Source organism: Varanus komodoensis, unplaced genomic scaffold, assembly GCF_004798865.1.
Source record: "Varanus komodoensis strain SLA01 unplaced genomic scaffold, ASM479886v1 scaffold86, whole genome shotgun sequence".
Taxonomy (NCBI): domain Eukaryota; kingdom Metazoa; phylum Chordata; class Lepidosauria; order Squamata; family Varanidae; genus Varanus; species Varanus komodoensis.
In genome coordinates, this window is record NW_025336554.1 from 1,267,070 (window position 1) to 1,290,769 (window position 23,700).

Below are 23,700 nucleotides of genomic sequence, written 5' to 3' on the forward strand. Positions count from 1 at the left end.
TGCAAGACAAGCCAATTATTTAAACTCTTTCCGGAGTGGGGGTAGCTATGCAGCAAAAACAACAAAGCATCTTGTGACACCTTAAAGACTAACACATTTATTTTGGCAGAAGCTTTCATGGATCGCAATTATGAAGTGGTGACAATTTCAGCAATGTATACAGTTCATGCATGGGTGTGGCAGGAGACTGCAAACAGTGAGTTCAGAAGAAAATTAAATACAGGAAGCATTGAGAGTGGCTGTTCGCATAGCAGTGGCTGCTTAAAACAGGAACATGCTGGCACTAGGCAAAACAATTGACACATACTGTATGAGAAGATTCCTTCATTCCAGTCCTGGCCTATGGCAATAGATTGGAACCTCTTGAAGTTGATTTATAACTCAGCAGTCTCCCTTCCTAATTCCCCTTTGAAGTTATTTGCTCCAGTGACCAGAGAGTCCTGGGAGGGTGAAGTGTTTCCCCCATGGGTTTTGTGCATTGCCAGATTTGTGATGTCTGGTTGCAGTTTAGTGTCCATTTGCTCTTTTTTGTACGGACTGACCTGTTTGCCTGTGTAGAAGGGTATGGCTGGCAATGGGGGTACAAATCACATTGGAGGATGGGCGGGTATATAAACTTGATGGGCTGTAATATTATTACTTAACATTAATACTTAATACTTAACATTATGAGGATCTCTAATAGTGTCATTGGAGTAAATATGGGGACAGAGCTCATGTCTGGTTTTGTTGTAACATCTATTCTTCAAACTCAAAGGATGAATTTACACTGGGTAGGGAAAAGGGTGTGTGTATATGTGTATAGATAGATAGATAGATAGATAGATAGATAGATAGATAGATAGAGTTGTTACTAGTTTTGTACCAGGTGATTCAAAACTTAGGTGGAGAAATCCCCAAACCTGTCAATGTTCCAAATTCAAGATATGTTGTGATACTCTAGATTATCAAATCTCTCTCTCTCTCTCTCTCTCTCTCTCTCTCTCTCTCTCTCTCTCTCTCTCTCTCTCTCTCTCACACACACACACACACACACACACACACACACACATATATGGGGTGGGGGAGAGAGGAATATCCCAAAATACATGGACCAAAATATTACAATCACTTCTTGCACTGGTTCAAAATATTCAGGTGTGACTCCCTGGATTTAAAATTTGGAAGTACTGAAGGTTTTACCCTCAGGTCTGAAACTTTATTTCAACTAAGCACATTCTATGCATTCCAAATTAGTGATTGAAAGAATGAGTCAAGCACTGATATTGCTGGGAGAAGGAGGGATCACATATATTTGACAGTGGGAGGTGGATAATTTTGAATGTCTTTTTTCACCACACTCTGTGACACGAATAATTTTTGGAATGCTACATATGACGTATTTGTTTGCACCATTGTGATTTTTTTTCTAAGTCAGTGGTGCAAACAGATTTCAGGGACAGACATTTGGCTGCTTTTACTGCTCCAGGAAATACTAATTTCACCCCCTACAGTATACAACAACTTGTGCTCTCCAGATGTGTTGGAAAGTACTCCCATCATCCCCAGTCAGTGTAGCCAGTAGCTATGCTGGCTGCAGAAGCTGGGAGTAGTAGTCCAATAGGTCTTGCTATCACCAGTTTGGTGGCAATGCTGGTTCATGAGTTGCAAAAGTGGGATGGGAAAAGGTTTCAGCTAGGGATGTGTAACACTGCAAAAGTAATTCCATCTGAGATTGACAAACTGGGCTGAGTTTCTGTCTTACCAGCTTCTGCAAAATTTGGTGCCAAGTACTATGTAACTCTAGTACAATGTGTGCCCATTGTGGCTGGCTCATTAGATTTGAGTCATTGATCTTGTTGTAGCTTTATTGTGAGAAGTATGGAAGCATTCCTGCCACCATGCAGAGGGACACAACCAACCTTGCCGACCTTGAATTTTCCAAAAGCTAATTTCAGTTTTGTGCAACATTTAAACCTCTGCTTTGCAATTTGCATAAAGTCTCCCAATTTGTGAGTGAAGCCTTGAATTTTCCACACATTTCTCGAGCTTCTTCTTTTTTTAATGCAAGTTGTGGCTTATTGTAAAAACAGATGTCTACCTGCTGGCTCAGCTTGCATCAGATCAAGTCAGTGCCAGTACAGAGTTGTGGAAAAGAATCTATGGAGCCAAGCCATCCGTTTCTCACTTCCAGTCAGTTTTCTTACACATCCTTAGCTTGAGCACCTGGCAAGAACTGTAGCAGGAAGGAATGCAAATTGTCCAGCATTAGGATGATCCTTGAGAAATTAAATACTTTATGGAAGATGACTGGACATGTGAGAACTTCCAGAATGTTTGATTTACATCTGTGTGGTCCTGTTAAGGTCATTTCCTCAGTCAAGCAACAGGCTTGTTCATGAGACTAGCCCATTTGGAGCTGGCATAGTACAGTAACTGAGAGCCAGGAAAAGTTCACTTCCCTTCCATTGAAGCTGCTCTTCTACCATGAATCATTAAAATTCCTGTTTCTCTGCTTCAGCTCTTCCAACTGCAACATGGGTATAAAACTAAAAGGGTAACTCAGAGAGTCAATGTAAAGATATCATAGATAATGGCTCAAGCTCTTAGTATGCCTAGGCAGACTGGCCACCTCTGAAAAGAGAACAAAAGAGAGCTAGGAAATTGCATAATAGTTGCACATGCTAGTCAAGATATATAGACATAAAGATAGAAACAATTACTGTAATTTAAATCAAGGTACAATGCATATCACTCTAGTGGGAAGACTGGCCATGTGATCTCAGTCTGGTGTGCAGGTGCTAACAATTGATGGAGTGCTTTGGAGCCCATGCTTCTCTTGCCATGTAAGTCTCCATGTCTTCAAACTAGATTTGGACTGGCCAGTTATTCAAATAGAGGGCACTGGAACAAAGGACTGCTTTTTGTAAAGAAGGACACCTTAGCTATAGGCCAGCAGAGGATACAGATCTACTGAATTTCTATACATCATCCTTGACTCCCCTGCATAAGACTGACATCAGTGGAAGCACATGTCTTCATGCACTAATTTATTCCACTCATACCCATTGGGCAAACAAAATTGCATTGCATATCTGCTGCTTAAGCATCCTTAAAAACTCTCTTTCAGATTAACAGTCAGGAATCAACATTACAGTCAAGGATCAATATTCTCCCTACCCCATGTGGTAATTGAACTGGGTCAGACACCTGCAGCAATATATGGGTGTATCTTACAGGAACCAAATTCAGTGTATTCATCTCCATAACCACTGAGCACCACTGAGAGCTAGCATGGTGCACTGGTTAGGAGTGCTGAACTGGGATTCAGATCTGTGTTTAGTTCCCACTCAGCCATAAAACCCAGTGGGTGACTTTGGGCTAGTCACTGCCTCCTAGCCTAACCTACCTAATAGATTTGTTGTTGTGAGGATAAAATGGAGTGGAGGAGAACTTTATAAGCTGTTTTGGGTCCCAAGCAAAAGGAGGAAAGGCAAGATATGATTGCAATGTCTCAACAACAACAGACAAGCACACTGCATCAGCTACTCATGTCTTGAAGTATTTTGGAAGTAGAAAAATGGCAAATCTTTGCTTGCTAGGTAATTGTACTACTTTTAAGGCATTAAACAGTCTATGAAATCCAGGAGTGTATTTCTTTTCAAAGGAAATTAAACTAGTGTTTCTAATAACTACCAGTTGCTAGTTCTGGAATGTTTTGGACATTTAATCATCAAGGCAATTGTTCTTTCTTGGTGTTGCCACGCAAATGGAGTACATGTGCGTGTGCACGTTTCAAATACAATTTACCTTTTTATTTACAACTTGTCTATACTGCTGTACATCCAAGAGGATTCCTAAGTGTGAACAATAAAAGAAGAAAGCAAACTCAGATTGCAAAATTAAAATATTTTAAACCAGACTGTAAGAATAAAATTGTGGCTGGTCCATCAGTGAAAGATTATTTAAATGAAGAATTGAACAGTGCCTACCATGGAACTTCAGGAACTTCCCACCAACCTGTTTCGTTTTGGGCTGGTGGTGTCGGCAGACCAAAAGAGCTGCTAGCAGGAGAGCAAAAGTTCTCCTGGATACTTGTGGGAAGACTAAACCAGGAGTTGGGAAGAAGTGGATGAGGTGCCCAATCTTCTGTTGGCACCTTGTGCTTCCACATGCAGACAACAGGTGCAAGCCTCATGCCATGGTGGGGCAGTCATGTCATGCAAATCCATCCACAGAGAGAGAGAGAGAAAGTGAAACCCTGAATGAATACAGCAGGGGAAGAAAATCTTTTTCAGAAGAAGACCCAACATTTGCTGGTCTCTCAGCTAAGTTAATAGAATGGACCCACTTCTCATCTCCCCCTCTGTGCAGTCTGATGGAATGGTGATGCAATAGCTGCTAAGGCAGCAATGCATGGAGGAAGGGGCCTGATTATGTAACCTTCCCAGCAGAGCTGGATGAATGGCTTCGACATCTCATCTCTCCCTGACTGCAGCAGGAAGTTCTTATGTTCTGGCACCTAGCAAGCAGTTTCCCATTATGTCCCTGATTTGACTTCAGAAACTGGACCTGCATGTACCTTTAAAGAAATAATTTAAGATAGAGAAATTTTCTTTTCACTGTGGGAATAAATGGACCACAGAACGGAAACTCTTACAATCGGCTTACTAACACACCCAGCTACAGAAGACAGTGCATGGTAGGCCATTGCCAAGTAAAAAAGAACATTGACAACTGGGACTGCCAACTTTTCAACCTCCCTGAACAGCTGAGCCTTTAAGAGAGGTGGCTTTGTAGCAGTGAGACTTACCTTGCTGCTCTGTGCCACAGAAAACATTTTTGTGCCAATTGTACTGCAGTGAAGAGCATAGCAGCATGGGCCAATTAAAAACCTGGCAACTCTGCATACAACAGGCATGAGAATTTGTGATATCACTAGGTGAGACAAAGATGACTCTCTCAGTGATAGGGAGAGGAGAAACGTATATAGGGGTGTCCTTATTTTCATCTCTGTCAGTTTTCCTTGGTATGGTATCTTTCAAATGTTTTAAGCCTCAACTCCCATAATCCCTGACTATTGGAAGTTCTAGTGGGGGCTCATGGAATTGTAGATAAAAACATCTGGAGAGCACCAGGTTGCGGAAGGATGAACTTGGACATAGTGGAAGGGTTGCAACATGCACAAATTAGGCCAGGTCCAGCCCTCATGGTATTTATTTATTTAACAGGTTTGATATGCCATTCACAGCTCATGAACTTTCTGAACAGTTTAAAACATAAAAACATAGTTAAAATGCAATGTAGTTTAAATCAACAGTGCAGGCAGCAGAAGCTGTACACTGGAGCCCTTCCTATATAATCCATCATCTCCTCGGTAGGCAGAGTATTTCAGGCAGCTGATTGTGGATGACAAAAAGAAGGTACACTTTATTGGTTATATAATTTAGAATTACTATGTCTTTACTACCAGGTGGGGTACAGCCACTTATGGGATTTTCTGCCTGAGATGCCAAAGCAACACCTCAGTACTACAGACCTTGCAGGGTGGGGGTGCATTGGCTTTGATGCTTCATCTGGGTTAGCAACACGGTTTGAACTGGCTGTGACTTGAACACTTCTCAGTGCTCTCAGCTCCCCACCCAGTTGTGGATGTGCCTGTGGAAGAAGCATACTTCCATATTTGCATGCTCCCCAGCCAGACTGGAGTATTTGGTTATTGAGTCATCCAATGGATAACCCTTTCCATGCCTGTTCAAACAGACATACTATTCAGCTAAAATGAAGCTTAACTTCAGGTAAGTAGGCATGGGTTTACAACCCAAATGATTAAAACCAGCTTAATTTCATGGCAAGATTCATTACATCCTGGCAGCTCCCAAAATGTATATTACAAGAACTGCTAAAGGTAAACGTTTCCCCTTGACATTAAGTCCAGTCATGCCTGACTCTAGGGGATGGTGCTCATCTCCGTTTCCTAGCCGAGGGAGCCAGCGTTTGTCCACAGACAGTCTCCGTGGTCATGTGGCCGGCATGACTAAACACCAAAGTGCACAGAATGCTGTTACCTGCCCACCGAAGTGGTACCTTTTTATCTACTTGCATTTGCATGCTTTCGAACTGCAAGGTTGGCAGGAGCTGGGACGGAGCAAAGGGAACTCACCCCATTGTGCAGATTTGAACCGGCGACCTTTTAATCCACCAGCCCAGCAGCACAGCAGTTTGAACCACTGCGCCACCTGCTACTGTGCCACAAAAATATCATTATTATAATTATGATTAATATTTCACAGCATTTCTGCAAGGTCACTTTCTCTAGCCTTACTTCTCTGCAATTGAGCTCTTAAAGGTGGCAAATTAGATGTTTTTCAGTAGTTTGAGTGGGTGGTGATAACAATAAAACTTGGAGTACGATCACCCTGCTGCTTCTCTTTTCCCAGCCAACTTCCACCATTACTTCATTTCCCAACATGCTCCTGGAATCTTCATTGGCCAGAGTGCAGGGTGGAATAGTGATGCCAATGGGCAGCCATTAGAGAAGAATTACTATATTGCAGCAATCTGCATTTTAACAAGGGCATTCTGAAGAAGAAAATATTAAGAAAAGACATGAGAAAAGTCTTCCAAGACAGGGCTAGGGTTAGGGTAAGATTTAAATGACTGTCATGCAGAAGAGAATGTGTTGCATGTCATTCCATAGGACAAGACTAGAATCAATGTTTGGGAGTCGCCAGGAAGCAGATTCAGCTAAACATTATAATTATGCTATTAGTATGCTGGGGATTGTATTTCTATTATTTCATTTTTATCCCACAATTTTGCTTCTTGCAAGGAACCTAAGGCAGCTGACCTGGTCCTCCTCCTCTCCATTTTATCCTCACAACCACCTTGTTGAGTCAGGGACTGGCCCATAATCGTCCAGCAAGCTTCATAACTGTTTGGAGACAAGAACCAAGATCTCCTAAGTCCCAGTCTAACCTTCTAACCACAGGATCACACAACTCATTAGGAGAAACATTTAACAGTGAGGACCATTTGGCAGTGGAATAGGCTGCCTCCAGTGGTGCCAAGCTCCCCTTCAGTGGTGGTATTTAAGCAGAGTCTGAATTGTCCATCTCTCCAGGGTACTGTAGTTGTATACTAAACTTCAGAGCCTGCACTGAGCAGAGAGTTAGATTACATGATCTCCAAGGTACCTTCTGATCCTTTGATTCCATGAAAACACCTTGAAACCTCTTCCAACAAAGTTGAACTTACTTCTGAATGAACCTCTATAATTAAGCTGTAATATACTTGCAGCAAGAAATGCCAATACATGGCAGTGTTGTCATTTTTATGTTTAGCCTAAGCCTCCAGATGCACATGGAAAGGTGTGACAGGAATGCTTTAAATAAATCAATGCCATATGTGGGTGGAAAATGTGAAGAGATCCAAAGGTGGGGGACCCACTCACTGGGCTCTTGTCCAATCTCCAAGACTTGAAATGGATGCCTTATGCACACTAATTGTAAACAATGCTTTGAGGCAGTTCAGCGGAGGTTACAGCGAATCTCCTACCAAAAGAATGCATCTGATTTTCCTGGATTTTGGCCTGACACTGTGGAGACCTACTGCCAGAGTAGATATTGGCCTGACCTGGCATAAAGCAACATCCTTAGTTCCTGAGAAATAAATACCAACAGAGAGGGTGGTCTGGGGATTTGGGAGACCCAGTTCTAGTCCTCAGTGGGTGACTTCAGGCCAGTCACTCACTCTCAGCCCAACCCACCTCACAGGGTTGTTGTTGTGGGGATAAAATGCAGTGGAGGACCTATATAAGCTGCTTTGGGTTCGTCACAAGAGGAATTAGGGCAGGATATAAATGCAACATAACAATAATACTAATAAAACTTGCTTCCTTTACAAAGGTAGGGTCAGAACTCAAGAATTCAACCTTCCTCTTTCAGCATTTTGGTTTCTATAGTTTCAGCAAAACTGGGAATCTTGGCTTCCAGGTTTCCTCCTTTAACTATTTGGCCACACTCCTCCTTCAAAGTATTCTAGAATCCTAAGTCCCAGGCTGCCTAAGCTTTTTCCCCCCATTCTTTTTTATTGGCCCTGAACAGCACACAGTAACCCATAAATCCTGGCTTCCAGGTATATGTTACCTTTCGGATTATATGCTTCTTTCAGAATACCCACGCCTCCTGCTTTTCCAACTGACTTCAAGGTCCTTTTCAAAGGTACAGGTGCCTTGGTTCCCTGCCTTTCTGCTTTAACCACTAAGCAAGGCACCCCCACCCCCCCGCCAAATTGGCCACCGACATTTGAAGCTGTAGCAGCAAAAAAGGGGCTGCTTTCTCCTCGTTTTCAGGAACACCAGCCGTGACTTGCCACTGAAGTTTGGCGGCGCGGCTGCAAAAGATGGTGCGGTTTCGTCTTTTTTAAGATTTAGAGTTAGATTTCTTTTCAGCACGTCTAGGAGACCCGGCTTTTGGGGGGAAATGCACAGGGACGGACGCCTCATAGCCGTGGTTCCCGAGGATCCGAAAAAGTGATGGGGAGAAAGAAACCGGTGGGGGCGGGGGCTGTTGCACGTGCGTGCAGAAGGTGAACAATAACTGCATTGTCTTGCCAAGAGCTCCGAAAAGCCTCCGAGCGCTTGGCTCGCTCCGCGTTTCCCGCCCCTCTCCCCAACTTTCATTTCCTGCCTCCCTGCTCCTTTTTTTGCACATTTCCCCCGCTTCCCGCCCCAGCAGCTCCTTCCTTCTGGGCTGCAGCCCCAGCGTCGCCTCTGATTGCTGGCCTGGGGGAGGGGTTGGTGGGCCGGCGGTGGGGTGGGAGGAGTGGGCAGGCGACCTGTGCAGCTGCATGCCAGACCCTGCAAGGGAGGAAGCGGGTGGGTGGGGGGAGCCGCAGCTCCTCAAGACAGTCTGTCCAGTCCCGTGTGAACCGGGGAACAGGACTCGCAAGCGAGGAGCCTCCGGAGATCATGAAGGTAATGTGCTCGTCCGACGGGAGGGGATGCGCTTACCTTGGATGGCGGGTGGACTCCAGTTCTGCTTCTGGTTCTCAGCGTTGGACTGCGGAGTATCTTTCCCTTTACCCCATGAAATCAGCGCCCCACTCCAATAGTGAGCGACACAACTGTTGCATGGATTTAATGGGTGGGATGCACTGTTGCAAAAGGGGCTTTTGAGATACCTTGGAGAGCAGGATGGAGCTGTAAATACATAGAGTCTCCAGATGTAGGTGTACAATACCTCTGAGGACCAGATGCTATTGAGCCTGCCTTTGGGTTTCTGGGGGCATCTGGTTTGCCACTGCAGGGAAACAGGACACTGGCCTAACCTGACTTTCCATCAAATCCTGCAGGGCTCTTGGGCTTTATTTACACTGCAGTTGAGTTCCCAAGTCCCTGTAATGCTTGTTTGAGCCAACTGACCAAAGGAGTGTTTTTCAACCTGGTGCCTTCCATATGTTTCATTGAGTCACAACTCCCACCATTGCCTATTCTGGGTGGGGAAAATGGGAATTGTAGTCACACCTGGAGGGGCCTGGTTGGGATGTCAGGTTGACTGCTACCAAGCCTAGGGCATGGTTTCTAAGTGGACCAGTGCAGCATCAAAAGCCAATCTTGTAGTTGCATTTTTAATTTTGGACCAAATAAAATCCCTGATCTGATCCAAGGTGTGCAGCACTACAGGGAGTTGACTGAGGATGGTGGTGGGAGGGTTGATTATGTAAGACCCTCTTCTTGGTGATTTGCAAACCTTCAGAAGGAATTGGGGGTGGGGGGGCAATCTGTCCCAAATTTCTTCCAGTTCTATTTTCAATAAGGGAAAGAGATGGAGGGACAAGTAGGGATAATATATGAGCCAGTGTGGTATAGTGGTTAAGAGTGTGGGAATAGGACTCAGGAGATCTAGATGCTAGTCCCCACTCAGCCATGGAGCCAATGGTGACTTTGGGCCAGTCAAAGACTTAGTCCACCCTACTTCACAAGGTTGTTGCTGTGGGGATGAGATGGAGGGCAGGAAAAGCATGGTGTAATCTGCTTTGAGGTTTTTTTTAAAAGGTGGAATATAAGTGTAATAAATACATTTTAAAAATAGGAAAGGAGGAAGAGGAGATCCACAGATTGCAAAGGATGAAGGTGGGCAAATATACTGAACAATGTAAAAGATGTCTTCAGACCTTCTGTGAAAGCATGGAGGGGCATGATGCATGGTACATGCAAAGTGGTATCCCCACTCCTTACTTCCAGAGTTCTTGTCTGCACAGACTGTCTGCACTATCTGGATTCCCGAGTGCAAATTACAAACACACACAAAATGCCTACACACACAGAAATTGTGTGCATGGAGATTATGTAAGCTAATGCAAGCGACCACATGAAGAAGGAACTGGGGGAATGCTTCCTGTTCCCCACTTCTCTTGTTCATTGAACACCTGGAAGTGTTCCTACCGGGAATATATTTATCCCAGTACTAGCTGTCTGGGTAGATGGTTGCAGTTTACGTTGTGGTGGCAAAAATGCACTCTGAACATGCTCAGATTGCTTTTGGCTATGTTTGCAGAGCTGTGCATCAAAATCATATTTTGTCTTGAGTCCTAAGCACGCTTGGGAGTAAATGCCGCTGAAGTTAGTGAGATATACTGCTGAATCAGCCTGCATTCTTGTGATTTTATGGCCTTGATTTTTCCTTCCAAACAATTCCCGTTCCCTCAGCGGTAGATCAAAGTAGCAGTGGCTGTGCTGCTTTTCAGCAAAGATTGTGTCATGGAAGCAAAGCCCTTATAGCATCCATTGCTTTTACAAAGCAAGCAGACTTCTGTTTTGCACTAAATTATTCAACAGACATTGTGCATCTCTCTCTTTCCCGCTCCTCCACACCCTCCACTGTGGATGGGGATTCAAAATAGCTCAAAAAATTGAAAACAGCCATAGAAATAAAGAATTAATATGGTTAGCCATGCAAAGCACTTGGAGTATAAGATGACTTTTCCATGTCCATTTTAGGTTTCAGTCTGAGGGGAAAGGGGACTGTGTTAGCCAAGATTGGCATGGCTGCTAGTTCTAATGTCCTTTTGCCAAGTTCTTGCTGGATGTCAGGCTGCAGGCCAAAGGTAGATTTCATGTCCAAGTGAAACAATGGCATACGCAGATGTTTCCACATAAAGCGGCCTCATCCAAACTGTGTTCCTGGGAATCTTGTCATTGCTCAAGTAGATTTTCAGGAGTTCCTTAAAGAGAAAGTGTGTAATGACAGAGAAGCCATTCTACAATTTGATTCTTATTAGTTAAAAGCAGGTCCTCCAAAGTGATTTTGTATCCCACTCCATTGCATTCCTGTCCCACCATCCAAAAAGTCTGCATTTCATGGTGACTGAACATGCACAGGCTTCAGCAGGATATTTCTGGGTGTCCCCCACCTTTAGAGTTACCACCTCTAAAGATCTTGGGTTAACCTGCTGACACCTCCCCTTTTGTGAGTGTCTGAAGCCCTTTTGGTTTCCATAAGCAGTGTCACTCGCCACCTGAACATCAGACATCAAAGAATGTATGCAAGCATTTTTGGCCTTTACATTTTCCAAGGAGCCCTTGGCCTTTTGCCAAGCCATACTGTAACTGGGTTCAGACAGCACAATAGCCCACATTCAAGGGTTGAACTTCGGTTCTTGTTGAACCAGGAGTTGTTTATGGTGTTGTCTGAACCTTGCTGCACTAATAAGCTGTAGCTTTTTAACCACAAGCAACTCATGGAGGGAATCCCTTGGTTTGTTCACCATGCTTTGCTCTCTTGGCCTGGCCATTCTCCAGGAAACACATCTTGAGGTTGTGGTGAGCTTGTTGAAGATGCCAGCCCAGTGTGGCTCCCATGTGTGGCATAATAAGGAAAAGTATTCTCAGTATCATATGACCCTTATACAAATCTGTGGGGCAAGCCATTCTTAGAATGTAGTGTAAAATTATCAAGGGGTAGAGCAATTTATATAACCTGGGGAATCTGGGTGTTGATCTGGGATTGTTTAGCTCACAAAATAGGTGAGTAAGGGAAGACACCCTATACATGTACAAAACTCTTAATGGGGCAGAGAAATTGGACAAGGCAAGATTTTTTCTCCCTCTCTCAAAGCTAAAACTGGGGATCATCAAATGAAGCTGATTGGTATGAGGTTCAGAACCAATAATTTTTTTAAATTTTTTTTCACACAGCACATATTTAAACTATAGAATTCACCTGCACAAGAAGTAGTGATAGCCACCAATTTGTTCACCTTTAAAAGGAAATGGATACATTCATGAAGGAGGAGGCTATAAATTATGGATTATGGAATGCGCTTCCTGGACAGGTGCGCCTGGCACTGAGTTTATATTCTTTTTGGTGCCAGGTTAAAACCTTTTTATTTGCTATTTTAAAAAGTAATATTTTATCATTAACAGCACTTTTTGTTTTTTGTTTTTAAATAATTTTATGGATTTTTTTATTGTTTTATTGTTTTAATTGTACCTTTGTGAGCCATCCCGAGATGTCGAGGCATGTAGTGACAGCATATAAAAGTTTTAAATAAATAAATAAGTAAAGGGCTGAGTCCTTGAGGCCATAAAACTACCTCCCATGTCAGAGGCAGTTTGCCCATGCACATCACTTGCTGGGGAACATGGGCAGGAAGGTGCTATTGCATTTATGCCCATGGGCAAATGGTTGCCCCTATGTGAACAGAATAATGGACCCTTGATCTCATTGAGCAGGGCTGCTCTTATATTCTTATCTTCAGGCAGCATAAGTCATGTTTCAGTGACAACCTGTGGTTCTTCAATAACCCACATTCAATCCACACTCAACCGCTGAAGGTGGGTTGTCATGCTGGTGGAACTCAGTCTATAGGTCCATGTAGCATTCCCAGTATTGTCTCGTCTGACAGCTGACACTTCTCCTTGGACACTATTCCTTTTTAATGTTATCCATTTTGGTGACCATCACTACTTCTTGTGACAGTGAATTGCAAAATTCAGTAATGCGCACAGCTGAGCACTAATGGCCTCTTGAAATTCTCCACCCTCCTGTTGGACAGAGAGGTTGGGGTCATGAGAGCAATTTCATTGAACGGGAATTTCCAGGAAGAGCCCTTTCTCAGTGAAGTTGTGTATTATGTTGAAATACAACCATCCCAGTCCCCTCGTGTTTGTTTGTTGGTTCTCTGTGAGTACCAGTCATGGTGTTGGACTTTCCCATTCATAATGGCCAACCAAACAGAAAATAAAAGACAGTCTGGCCTGTTTAAGTGCCTTTAACTTGATGCATCAGCCTATGAGGGTTCTTCCATCCTAAGCATAAAGGTTATCAGATGCCGCTTGCAGATCAAGCATTGTTGAAGGCACAGGATTAGGGATGGGTGAAAAAACTAGCATCTCTTCATATTCAAGTCTTGGCCCTCCTGATGTAGCTCCGTATTCTGTAACCTTTTATCTTCTTCTCCTTTAATATGCCAATCTTGTTCTTTTTAGTAAACTTTGCAGTATTCAACAGAACTCATGCATATTCTGGGCATTGCTGACTCTCCTGCTGAGCTATCCATTGGGTCAGATGTAAGTGCATTACCTGACTCAAGCAGCAGATTTTGATTATTATGGAGGGTGGCAAAGCACTGTATTGGGATTCTGAAGAAATCTGCAGTGAATTAAAATAAATTTGGTTTTCTGTGACTCCAACCTGCTGATTATGCAGCAGAGTGGTTCGTATGGATTCCATGGATTGTGAAATTGTTTAATATTGGGGTGAAGGGGTTGTTCATGCAAACTTACACTTGTACTAATGCACATTGGCACAAGTGGAACAAAATTCTAGCACTTCCCTAAAAAAGCCAACTCTGTTCCATCAATGAGTGGATAACAGAACAAAAGATACTTGACAATCCACAAAACAAAGATAGAACAGATTTGTTAAACCCTAGTGCTAGATCTGATTGAGGGCTTATGAGACACTGCCAAGTCTTCCCATGCAAGTCCCAGAGGATTAAATGTGAGCTATAGAAGAACAATACCGTGCTACAGTTTGCCTTGTGTTTTGCCTCATACTAAGGAGTGCAAGAGTGGATGTCACTTTGGATTTTCCATCTCAGGCACCAACAGGTCTGATGTGTGGTTGCTTGCATCATGAAATAATTTTCCATGACCAAAGATGCCCAAGGGCTTGCTTTGGGCTGATCCAAATGAGGCCTAGGCAGATAATCACTAACATGCTACACAACAGCTTCTGGAATGGCATTCTTCATTCTCTTTTCTCTTGATGAAGAATGACATATATTGCTGGAACCCTTGCCTGTTGAGTCCTGCCCCTGCAAGGGGCCTCTCTGCACCATTGTTTGCCAAAATTGCTTGTCATGTTTGTCATATTCTTTCTTTCTGGCTCTCTCAGGTTTCTGTGTTCCTGCCCAGCTCGCTGGTGCTCCTTCTCCTTGTCCAGTTGCCACCCTCACAAGGACAGGCCATCAATCAACAGGGTAAGCACTTGCCCAGACATTTTGCTTCCCGTAGCTCATTGGAAAAACTCATGCTTTGCGTTGAAAAGGTCCTGAGTTCAGGTCCTGCCATCTAGAGAGGCTCTTCTCCAAACTCTTAGAAACTTTCTATTGGTACAGAAAATATGGAGCTAGTTGGACTTGTAGTCTGACTTGGTATAACTTCCTTAAGTTTACAGTTGAGAACAACTCTCCCACTAAGGGAAAGCCAACACACAGTGGTATGGTTCAAGGGTGAGAACCACTCAGGAGATAGATAGATAGATAGGTAGATAGGTAGATAGGTAGATAGGTAGATAGATAGATAGATAGATAGATAGATAGATAGATAGATAGATAATTTACATGCTGGCTTGTTGTGGATGTGGCAATATGCTGGTGTGTGTTCCCAAATGGCTCCCACTGCAAGTATGAGCAGGGATGCTTCATCTGTGAGTTATTTTGTATATTTTGCAAACCAGCAAAACTAACTTTTCTGGAGGGAAAGACAAGCTGGAGTATCTTTCACCTGACAAGCCAGAATTCCTGGTTCCCAGATTACACTAAGCAAGGGTGCTTCAAGGGTTGCTGCTGCTGAAACCATTTGTGCTCGATGCCACATTTGTGACAACCCAGGGCTTAAAAAGAACTCTCTGGGTTGTTCTTCTTTATAAACCCTGTCAATAGCATTCTTTGCATCATGGAAATATTTGTCCACATTTGACCATGGTCACTTGACAGTGTTTGACCAGTCCTATGAGGGTTAACATCTGGCCCAGGGAAGGTCTATCTCAGAGTCCTTATGAAAACCACAGCTGTGGAGGACTTGGGATACATGGAAAGCTGCCTTGTATCAGGATGGGCATTTGGAATGTGTCTAGAAGACCACCCCCTTCTCAGTTCAGAATTCAGGTCTCCCATCCAGATTCTGACACTGCTTAACTCCCATTAGGCATCTAGTATCATTTATTGTGATTGGACGTGGCTTTCTGGGGCCCTAGAAACCTTTTAGTTGAACCTGGACCAAGCAATGCACCACTGGACCTGTGCTCCCCATTCCATTACTTGTCAAGTGATTCCCACATTAATGGAGCATGCAAAAAGCCAGGGTAACATTTAGCTTATTTATTTGAAAAGTTGAGAATGCTGCAGTGCAGAGCAGTAGTGAGACAATGATTGAACAAGTATTTTTAAGGAAAGGAAAGGGAAAGAAGAATATGCAAAATGCAACCAAAGAAGAGAAACCATGATAGCAAAAGTAAGACAAGGGCAGCTTTAAAGAGCAATCTGTTTGATTTAATACCAAAGGCCTTTCAAACAGCCAGCTTTTCTCAATTGTTGGGCCTTCTTCAGGAGAACATTCATTCACCTAGGTGCCATAACTGAAAAGGCCCTGTCCTGTATGTTCATGATGGGAGAGGTACAGGGAAAGGCCTCTGATGTTGATCTATGTAGGGACCGTGCCTACTTCTCCCAAAATGCAGCATTCCAAGCTACAGATTTCAGAGTCTGAAGCTGAGGAGGAGGAAGGTGATTCAGAATGTATAGCTCAATGCCAAGGATAATGAATATTGAGATTAGACAAGCAAGTGGTGAAAATCAGACTCCCTGCTTTGTGGGGAGGGGGGAACTGATAGATTGGGGGATCAGAGGGGGGAATGTGTAAATTTATCAGCCCCGTGATTTGTGGCAAGATAAATGAGTGGACCAGTTAAGTAACATCTAGTGTTCCCATGGTCCTCCATGGGTAGGCCCTGAGTAGGGGGCTGTGGGTAGGAGGCTTCATTTTATTCATGACAATTGGAGGGCTGCATTTTTCTTCATTGCTTTGCCATGGATGAAGCTGCTCAAAGTGCACTGGGAGTCGCTTCTCAGACAGACACTTCCCCATATAAGGAAAATCACCTAGACGGAGCTGTTTTACAGCAGCCACCAAATTCTGTATGCCACTGCTTGTCATCACTGCCGACTGCTTTTTGATTTAGGGTTTTGCTTGCTTAGCTGTTTCTTTAATAGGCTGAGTGCTACCAGATACTTGCTTAAATAAACATGTAGGCCCTTTAACGGTTGGTAGACCACCCCTCATGCTCCTGCATCTGATTGGGTGGGTGCTGGATAAAAACAGTTTGACAATTAGAATAGATCCGTGTATGGAAAAGGTCTTCTTTGGCTTGTTGCTTTTGCATGTGGCTGTTGGAAAAGTTATGGGAGATGGATGGGGGAAGCAGAGCTCAGGTATGAATAGATGCTTTTTAGGTGTTGATGCTACATCAAAGATGAGTGGCATCCGGCTGGATGCTCACCTGTTTTCCAATGCTCAGCTTGTACATTTGCTGCTAATCAGGCAGTAGAAAACATCCCATCCACAATGTACTGCACTAAAACCACTGAAATCAGTAGACTTAAGGCCAAAACAAACCTTCCCCTCCACCCTAGGAATTAGTGATCTGGATTAAGACCCAGCACAAAGGAGTATACAGCTTATGGTTCAATATTTTGCAACAGAAATTTCAGAGGCCCCCAAATGCCCATGTGCATGAATTACTCCCTGCATCTACTCTGTGGAAATATGAGAGCAGCTAAGTCATTAAAGTAGCAATGCTTTCTTTGGCCCTCATTTCCACTGTAATCTGGGTACCCATTTTTCTTCAGGACTCTCCTCCCCAAATGGGACCAATACTTTATAAAGCTGTCTCTGAAACACTGCACTGCTCTGAAAAGTGTGTGTGTGGTGGGGGGGGGGTTAGAATAATATTATGTCATGTACCTCACTTCCAAAATCAGTATGGATTTTGGTTATCTTTTGGTGAGAGGAAAACACTAGAAACACAGTATTCAGAAATTCTGTTCTGAAATTCTACTCCATCCTTAGAGTGAAATGCATGCAGAGTAACAGGATTTGGCCCCTCTCTCACTGTTAGCAAACTGCACACAGAAATCTACAAAGAGGTGCGTCCATCATGTAGATTTCACCCCAAGTTGCTTCACACTTAGCTAACTCACAATTTACTTTGTCTTTCTTTCTGCAAAATTGGTAACTGCTCTCTTTCATTCTTTCACTTCCTCCTTCATCACCTCTGCTGGAAAGGTGTTTCATCAAAAGCACAGTTCAACCTTCCCTAGCTGGATGTCTTCCAGATGTTTTGTAGCTCAGCTATCATACCTGACCCTTAGCCATCATGGCTGAGGTTGATGAGAGCTGTAGTCCGTAACAACTAGAAGGCACCAGGTAGAGAAAGGCCAACACAAAGTGACTCCCATCTTTCTTCTGTTCTAACTATTAGGTCCCTTTGAGCAAACATCAACAACCCTAAGTAGTCATCTGCTTACCAATACCTAGTTAACATGGGTGGTTTTCCTCCATGGGGGCAGCCCAGCAGCCACAACTCTGCAGAGAAGATCTCCTTCCACTAGACTGCGAAGATGTTTACGACCAAGGCTCTGAGACGGACGGCGTGTACCTCATTTACCCAGCAGGCCCCAACATCCCTGTGCCTGTGTACTGCGACATGACCACCGATGATGGGAAATGGACGGTAATGAGAGAACAAATCTGGGCTTGGGTGTAGGGGAATTCACCTTGCGGAAGCACTAGGGATTCCAGGGACGAGCTGTCCCAGTTGGGAACACTTAGCTTCTTCAGCAGTCACACTGTGGTCACACATTAGCTTCAGAAGGCATCACAGTGCAACACTTTGGGGACAGTTGCAGTGGAAATTGTCTCACCCTCCTTTTGCCCATTGACCTGTTCTTGACCCTTTGGACTGTAGCATCCATCCTTCATCAATTTTTCTCTTTGTGTGCATGCCCAATCATTAGTGCATGCAGAATGACATTTGGGCACTCAGATCTATGGGTGCAAAAGAGCAAATACTCTTTTACATTGAGTGCAAATTCTGCGTGAATCATTATTCAGAAAGGAAACATCTCTGCCAAAGAGAAGCATGTTAGAAATGATGTAAGGGAAGGCATTTTTGGCATGATGCATCTTCCACCAATATCTGTTACTGCACTAGTTGCAAAAATAACCAGCCATGATGAGGGAAATGTATTTCATTTGCTGCATTTTATCCCACTTTTTGGACAATTATTGTCTCTCAAAGCGTTGCACATCAATAAAAATCAAGCTTGCAAATTCAGCAGAGAAGACACACAAGGGAAGGGGAGTGGAGGGGAAAAAGGTTAGTTTTTCATGATGTGAGCAACATTTTGCACTGTAAGTGGGTGTTTAATTGCAGTTTGAGTCAGCCTGATCTTTCCTTTTAATTTAATTTAATTTAAATTTAATTAAAACATTTATATGCCATCCTTTGCAGCAGCCTCAGAACAGCTTACAGAAACACCTTTCTGGTGTTCTTACTCTAGTTTTGAGCAATGGATGGGGCCAGAGCACTCTTCCCCCTAGCTGTATGCTCTGGTAACATCTGAAAAGTGTCTTATGTGAAGCAGCCTTGAAGACCACCTAGGAACATCAACTGGCTCAAAACACAGAAGCCACATTCTTAATTTGGACTTGCTTTACTGAATTTTATTTCACTGGCAAGAAAAAGTACTTGGGCTGCCTTCCTATTTGCATCCAGGTATAAAGCTTGAAACAGTTTTGGGCTGAGAACTACCTTTCTCCATATGAGTCTGCCTGTACTTTGAAAGTAACATCAAAAACCCTTGCTTCAGAGACAAGGCACATGGCATCAGCGGTTAGAAAGGGCCTTTGTTGAAATATAGTCCCCGGAAACACAGTCAGTGCACAGTTTTTGCTGTCAGCAATTCAGTTCCAGGTGGCAGGTCAGATGATTCTTTTACTGCTGCTATTTTCACATAAAATAACACTGAACTTCTTAACATTGGACTGTTAAGATTTGTCTTGGTTCTGTTTTATGCATGTTTTGCTACTTGTTTTGTTAGCCACCATTGTAAGGGATGTTACAGCAGGGAAAGGTGGAATACAAGGACCTTGAATAAAATAAATGATGGAAATAGCAGATGTTAAGTAGGCAGAGTTGTGAGTACATCTGAAGGTTCACTGTCTACATCATGCAACCCCACCATCACTTGTGGGGATTCATGACTTCTTTGGTGATGCACTAATGCTGCTTGGGAAGATTCCCACTCATGAGAGATGCTCCTTCAACCTTTTTCCCCTGTCCATTTTGGCTCTGTTTTCCAGGTTTTCCAGAAGCGCTTCAATGGTTCAGTCAGTTTCTTTCGGGGTTGGAATGACTACAGATTTGGCTTCGGCAGAGCAGATGGCGAATATTGGCTGGGTAAATAAAAATGTGTACTGGGAAACACCCTTCTTTTTCTCCTTCCTTTCTTGGGCCACAAAAGCTGAACTACAAAGGATTTCGATTTTTCTCTTCCCAGGCTTTTTCTGGCTGCCTTCTTCCTATTCTTCTTTCCTTCTAGCTCTTGACCCAGACATCGTTCTTTGCCAGAACTTTCTGGAATGCCAAATGTTTGGGTTTCTCCTTTAAGTGGCTGAAATGTGTCCTTGGGCCCAGACAATCCCAATGCTAAGTGTGAATGTTGTGTTTTCATGATGCTCAGCCAGGAGGTACAGCCAAGATCCTCTGTCTGGCCAGCTTTTCTCTGTCAAACACTGCTGGATCAGACAAACCATAGTTCCTAAAAGGGAAGAGAGACAGTTTTTTGTAGAACTCGTGTACCTAATGCATGTTTCTTCCCATGGCCCAGGGCTGCAAAATATCCATCTCCTGACCCTTAAGCAGAAATATGAGCTACGTGTGGAGCTGGAGGACTTTGAGAACAACACAGCCTTTGCCAAATTCTCTGACTTCTCCATTTCACCAAATGCGATCAGTGCAGAGGAAGATGGTTACACGCTACATGTGTCCAGCTTTACTGATGGAGGGGCAGGTGAGAGTCCCCAGTTCCTGATGCCCAGTCCCCCCTCCTGCAATTACACCTTAACTGAAGCGTGTGCTAGCTCCAAACATATTTTCTCTAACCCCAAATATAACTTTCTGTGTCTGAAACTAGGAGGAGAACTTTTGGATGAGAACAGGGGTTCAAAACCTCTGGCCCAGGGGTCACATCCAACCCTCTGGGATTCCCTACATGGTCATGCCCCCTTCCCTTATCATTGGGTAATTTCTTGGCATTTGTGCAGCTTTTTCTTCATTCTGAAAGGTTGAAATGCCCCTCCAGAGGCTTCATTACTGGCAGCAGTAGGAGAATTCTATGGCTGTCAGATTCTCAGATCCAAGGATGTAGAATGAGCTTCAAGCAGGGATTGTGCATTTGGAGCCTCCTTACAGACAGCTGCTTCTCCGAGGTCATAAGAGTGACTTCGAAGAAGGAGTAAAGAGGGAGTGGGGAGAGGAAGAGGCTGGTCTATCAGGGTGTGACATATCCTGAGGAGCATCCAGCCTCCTTCCCGTCCTCTGCGAAGTGCCACAGCTAGACAGTCAAAGTTGGCTTTCTAGCAGAAACATAGGGTAGGAGGAGTGGGGAGATGAGATCAGGCAAGCTGCTTCCCATGCCCTGCATACAATGATGGTGGTGATGATGATCACATTGCATTTATACCTTGCCTTTTTTCCTCTTGTGAGGAACCCAAGGCAGCTTACATAGGCCTCTGCTCCATTTTATGCTTACAGCACCAACTTGGTGAAGCAGGTTAGGCTGAGAATCAGGGACTGACCCAAAGTTGTCAAGTGGAGACTAGAACCGAGATCTCACTGCTCCCCAGTCCATAATCCTCCAGGTTCCAAGGCTTATAGGCATTCTGATCCGATTGTACCCTTCTTGGAAATGAAGTAGGGCCCTTGCACAGAAAAAGGTTCAGTACTCCCTGGGATGGAGTAAATGTGTTAGGTAATTCAGAGTCCACCAGCCCCAACCTCTACCTCCTCACCTGCTTCTACAATGAACCCAAGGTTTTGTGTCCATTATACACAATCCACTGGTTCCAAGACTGCTCCCATGGCTCTTTATTTTTTTCTTCTTCTGTGCTTCTTCCTTAGTTGCTCTACTTGAGAAAAAGGATCTGCACAACAAAGCAGTGATGAAACTCATCACCACATGACTTTGAATGGGCTTCGTTTTGGGGTGGGGTGTTGTAATAGCCAGGATTGCATATTTGCAAGTAAAGGGCACATTGATAGAATCAAATGGAGTCTCTCGTGGGGATGGCATTTGGTCTAAGCCTAATATGCAGACATGCAGCTCCTTGCAACAAGGGTGTCTCTACAGGCTTTTCCTATTAGCCTGCAGTGCATCTCCTATGCCATCAGAGGGCCTGGGTGTCTCATGGGAAAGCCAGGATGTCAGTAGGAAGATGCTACCATTTCTCCAGGCTGTTCGCAGCTTGCTGGCCATTTGCAATTTGAATGGCAATGATATCCACTTGAAGTCAGATCCTACCAGCCTTTTGAAATCATCACACTTGTCCTTTTTCCCTCTTTGCCCTTCTGTCAGGTGACTCGCTGTCTTACCACAGTGGCCAGAAGTTCTCCACCTTTGACCGCGACCAGGACCTTTATGTGCAGAACTGCGCAGCCCTCTCTTCAGGTGCCTGGTGGTTCAAGAGCTGCCATTTTTCCAACCTCAATGGCTTCTACCTAGGCGGAGCCCACCTCTCCTATGCCAATGGCATTAACTGGTATCAGTGGAAGGGCTTCTACTACTCCCTGAAGAGAAGCGAGATGAAAATACGCCGTGTCTGAGACCCAGCCTGGATGGTGGCCTCTTCCCAGTCCCCACTCCAGCAGTCTCTGGAAACAGGATTTAGGATGGATTGCCAATTGTTATTGTTATTTTTAAAACAATATGGTGGAAAGGGAATTGGCTCTGGGATGGATTCAGTAAGGGACAGGGTTGCCATGGGAAACATGTCTGCACTCACACATTTAAGCCAGTTTCAAACCCTTTTAATTGTTGCATCTGCAAAATCAGAATCTAGATAAGGACAGGGCAACCTGTCTGGTCCTCCGACGAATTTCCAAAGCCCTCTGCAAGCAGTTAGCTCAAAACTTGGATGACAGTGATCTGACTCTTCCCTGGCAACCAGCTTGGGTGGGAAGGGACAGAAAGGAAGAGGGGTGGTGGAGAGAGAAAAGGTGGTGCTCTGCCCAATTTTGGTGCCTACTCTTCCCACTGCTGGTTTCTACCCATTCATTCCTGGCTCAGATACTCTGACAGATTATATCTTGGGAATTGTGCCCCCAAGGTAGAAAAAGTCTACTCCCCCTCAACCCCAGCATCATCAGGAGGGTCCATTGGTGCCACCCCAACTACTCCTGCCAATCTTCTGCTCCCATGAAATAGGTTGCATTGCCTACCCAGTAGAGATGACTGATGCCCTTGCAGGTTCCACTAACCAGCCTCTCCCCCTGTGGTTGGCTGTGGTGGCCACAAAATTGGCTGGAAGAAGGGAAGCAGCAGGCACTTGGCTCACACCAGAACTGGGCACCCACCATTTCTATGCCCACATGGGAATGACTGACACCAAGGGGTCCATTGCCCAGTGCAGGAAATAGTTGGCTTCCACTGTCCTGAGAAGGGTCATACCGACTGCTGCATTTGTCCACTGGGTAAGTTCATCGGAGCACCATGAGTAAGATCTGGCAGCGGAAGATATTGTGGGGCAGCCTAGTCAGCACTGGTGGCTGCATGTTGGGGGCCCACCCAAGCCTAGCATCAGCCCTCCCACCTCTGACTAGATAAACAAAGGAAGTCCTACCATCTCATAAGGGCACATTTCCCACAGTTCTCGGGCAGAAATGAAGAACGTGTGCCCTTCCAGCTGTTTTGTCATAAAGATTATATCAGCAGCATAGGCAGTCATGGAGGTTGCACACAAAACATCTGGAGGGCAACAACTGGCCCAGCCTCTGCTCGATGGGCAAGCTGAAGACAGTTAAATTTGTCTGAAACCCATTTAAATGTGTGTTGAATATGTGCCCAGGTTTGCCGGAGAGGAGAGGTTGTCTTCATTATATTTTGGGTTGCTTGCAGAGTTGGCTATATTAACTTGCAACTTGAGAACGATAAAATTACAGAGCAAGGGAGAAAAGATCCCAACTGAAAGAATAACGTATCATCCTCTTTGTACCTGTTTAGTTCTGACTTTGAAATAAAAGCCCATTCTCTGAAACTGAGATGTCTGAGAAGCCAACACAGTTGTAATGGAAAGGCGGTTTAATAGGCAGTTCGTTATTTTTGTACTGGTAAAGGCTGCACCCTCCCCAGGTCATATTCAGTCATTGCATCTTT

General features: G+C 44.2%; 1 protein-coding gene across 2 annotated transcripts; it reads left to right on the forward strand.

Annotated features, from left to right (window-relative positions):
• Positions 1-8,845: 8,845 nt before the first annotated feature.
• On the forward strand, positions 8,846-22,635 carry MFAP4 (microfibril associated protein 4). Of its 2 annotated transcripts, XM_044417058.1 has the most exons (7): positions 8,846-8,956; positions 13,484-13,552; positions 14,382-14,466; positions 17,836-17,999; positions 19,631-19,727; positions 20,158-20,340; positions 21,904-22,635. In XM_044417058.1, the coding sequence occupies exons 1-7, from the start codon at positions 8,951-8,953 to the stop codon at positions 22,149-22,151; spliced, it is 852 nt and encodes a 283-aa protein (XP_044272993.1). In that variant the 5' UTR covers positions 8,846-8,950; the 3' UTR covers positions 22,152-22,635. The 2 variants fall into 2 exon arrangements, with proteins under 2 accessions (XP_044272993.1, XP_044272994.1); XM_044417059.1 differs by lacking the exon at positions 13,484-13,552.
• The last annotated feature ends 1,065 nt before the right edge of the window (positions 22,636-23,700 follow it).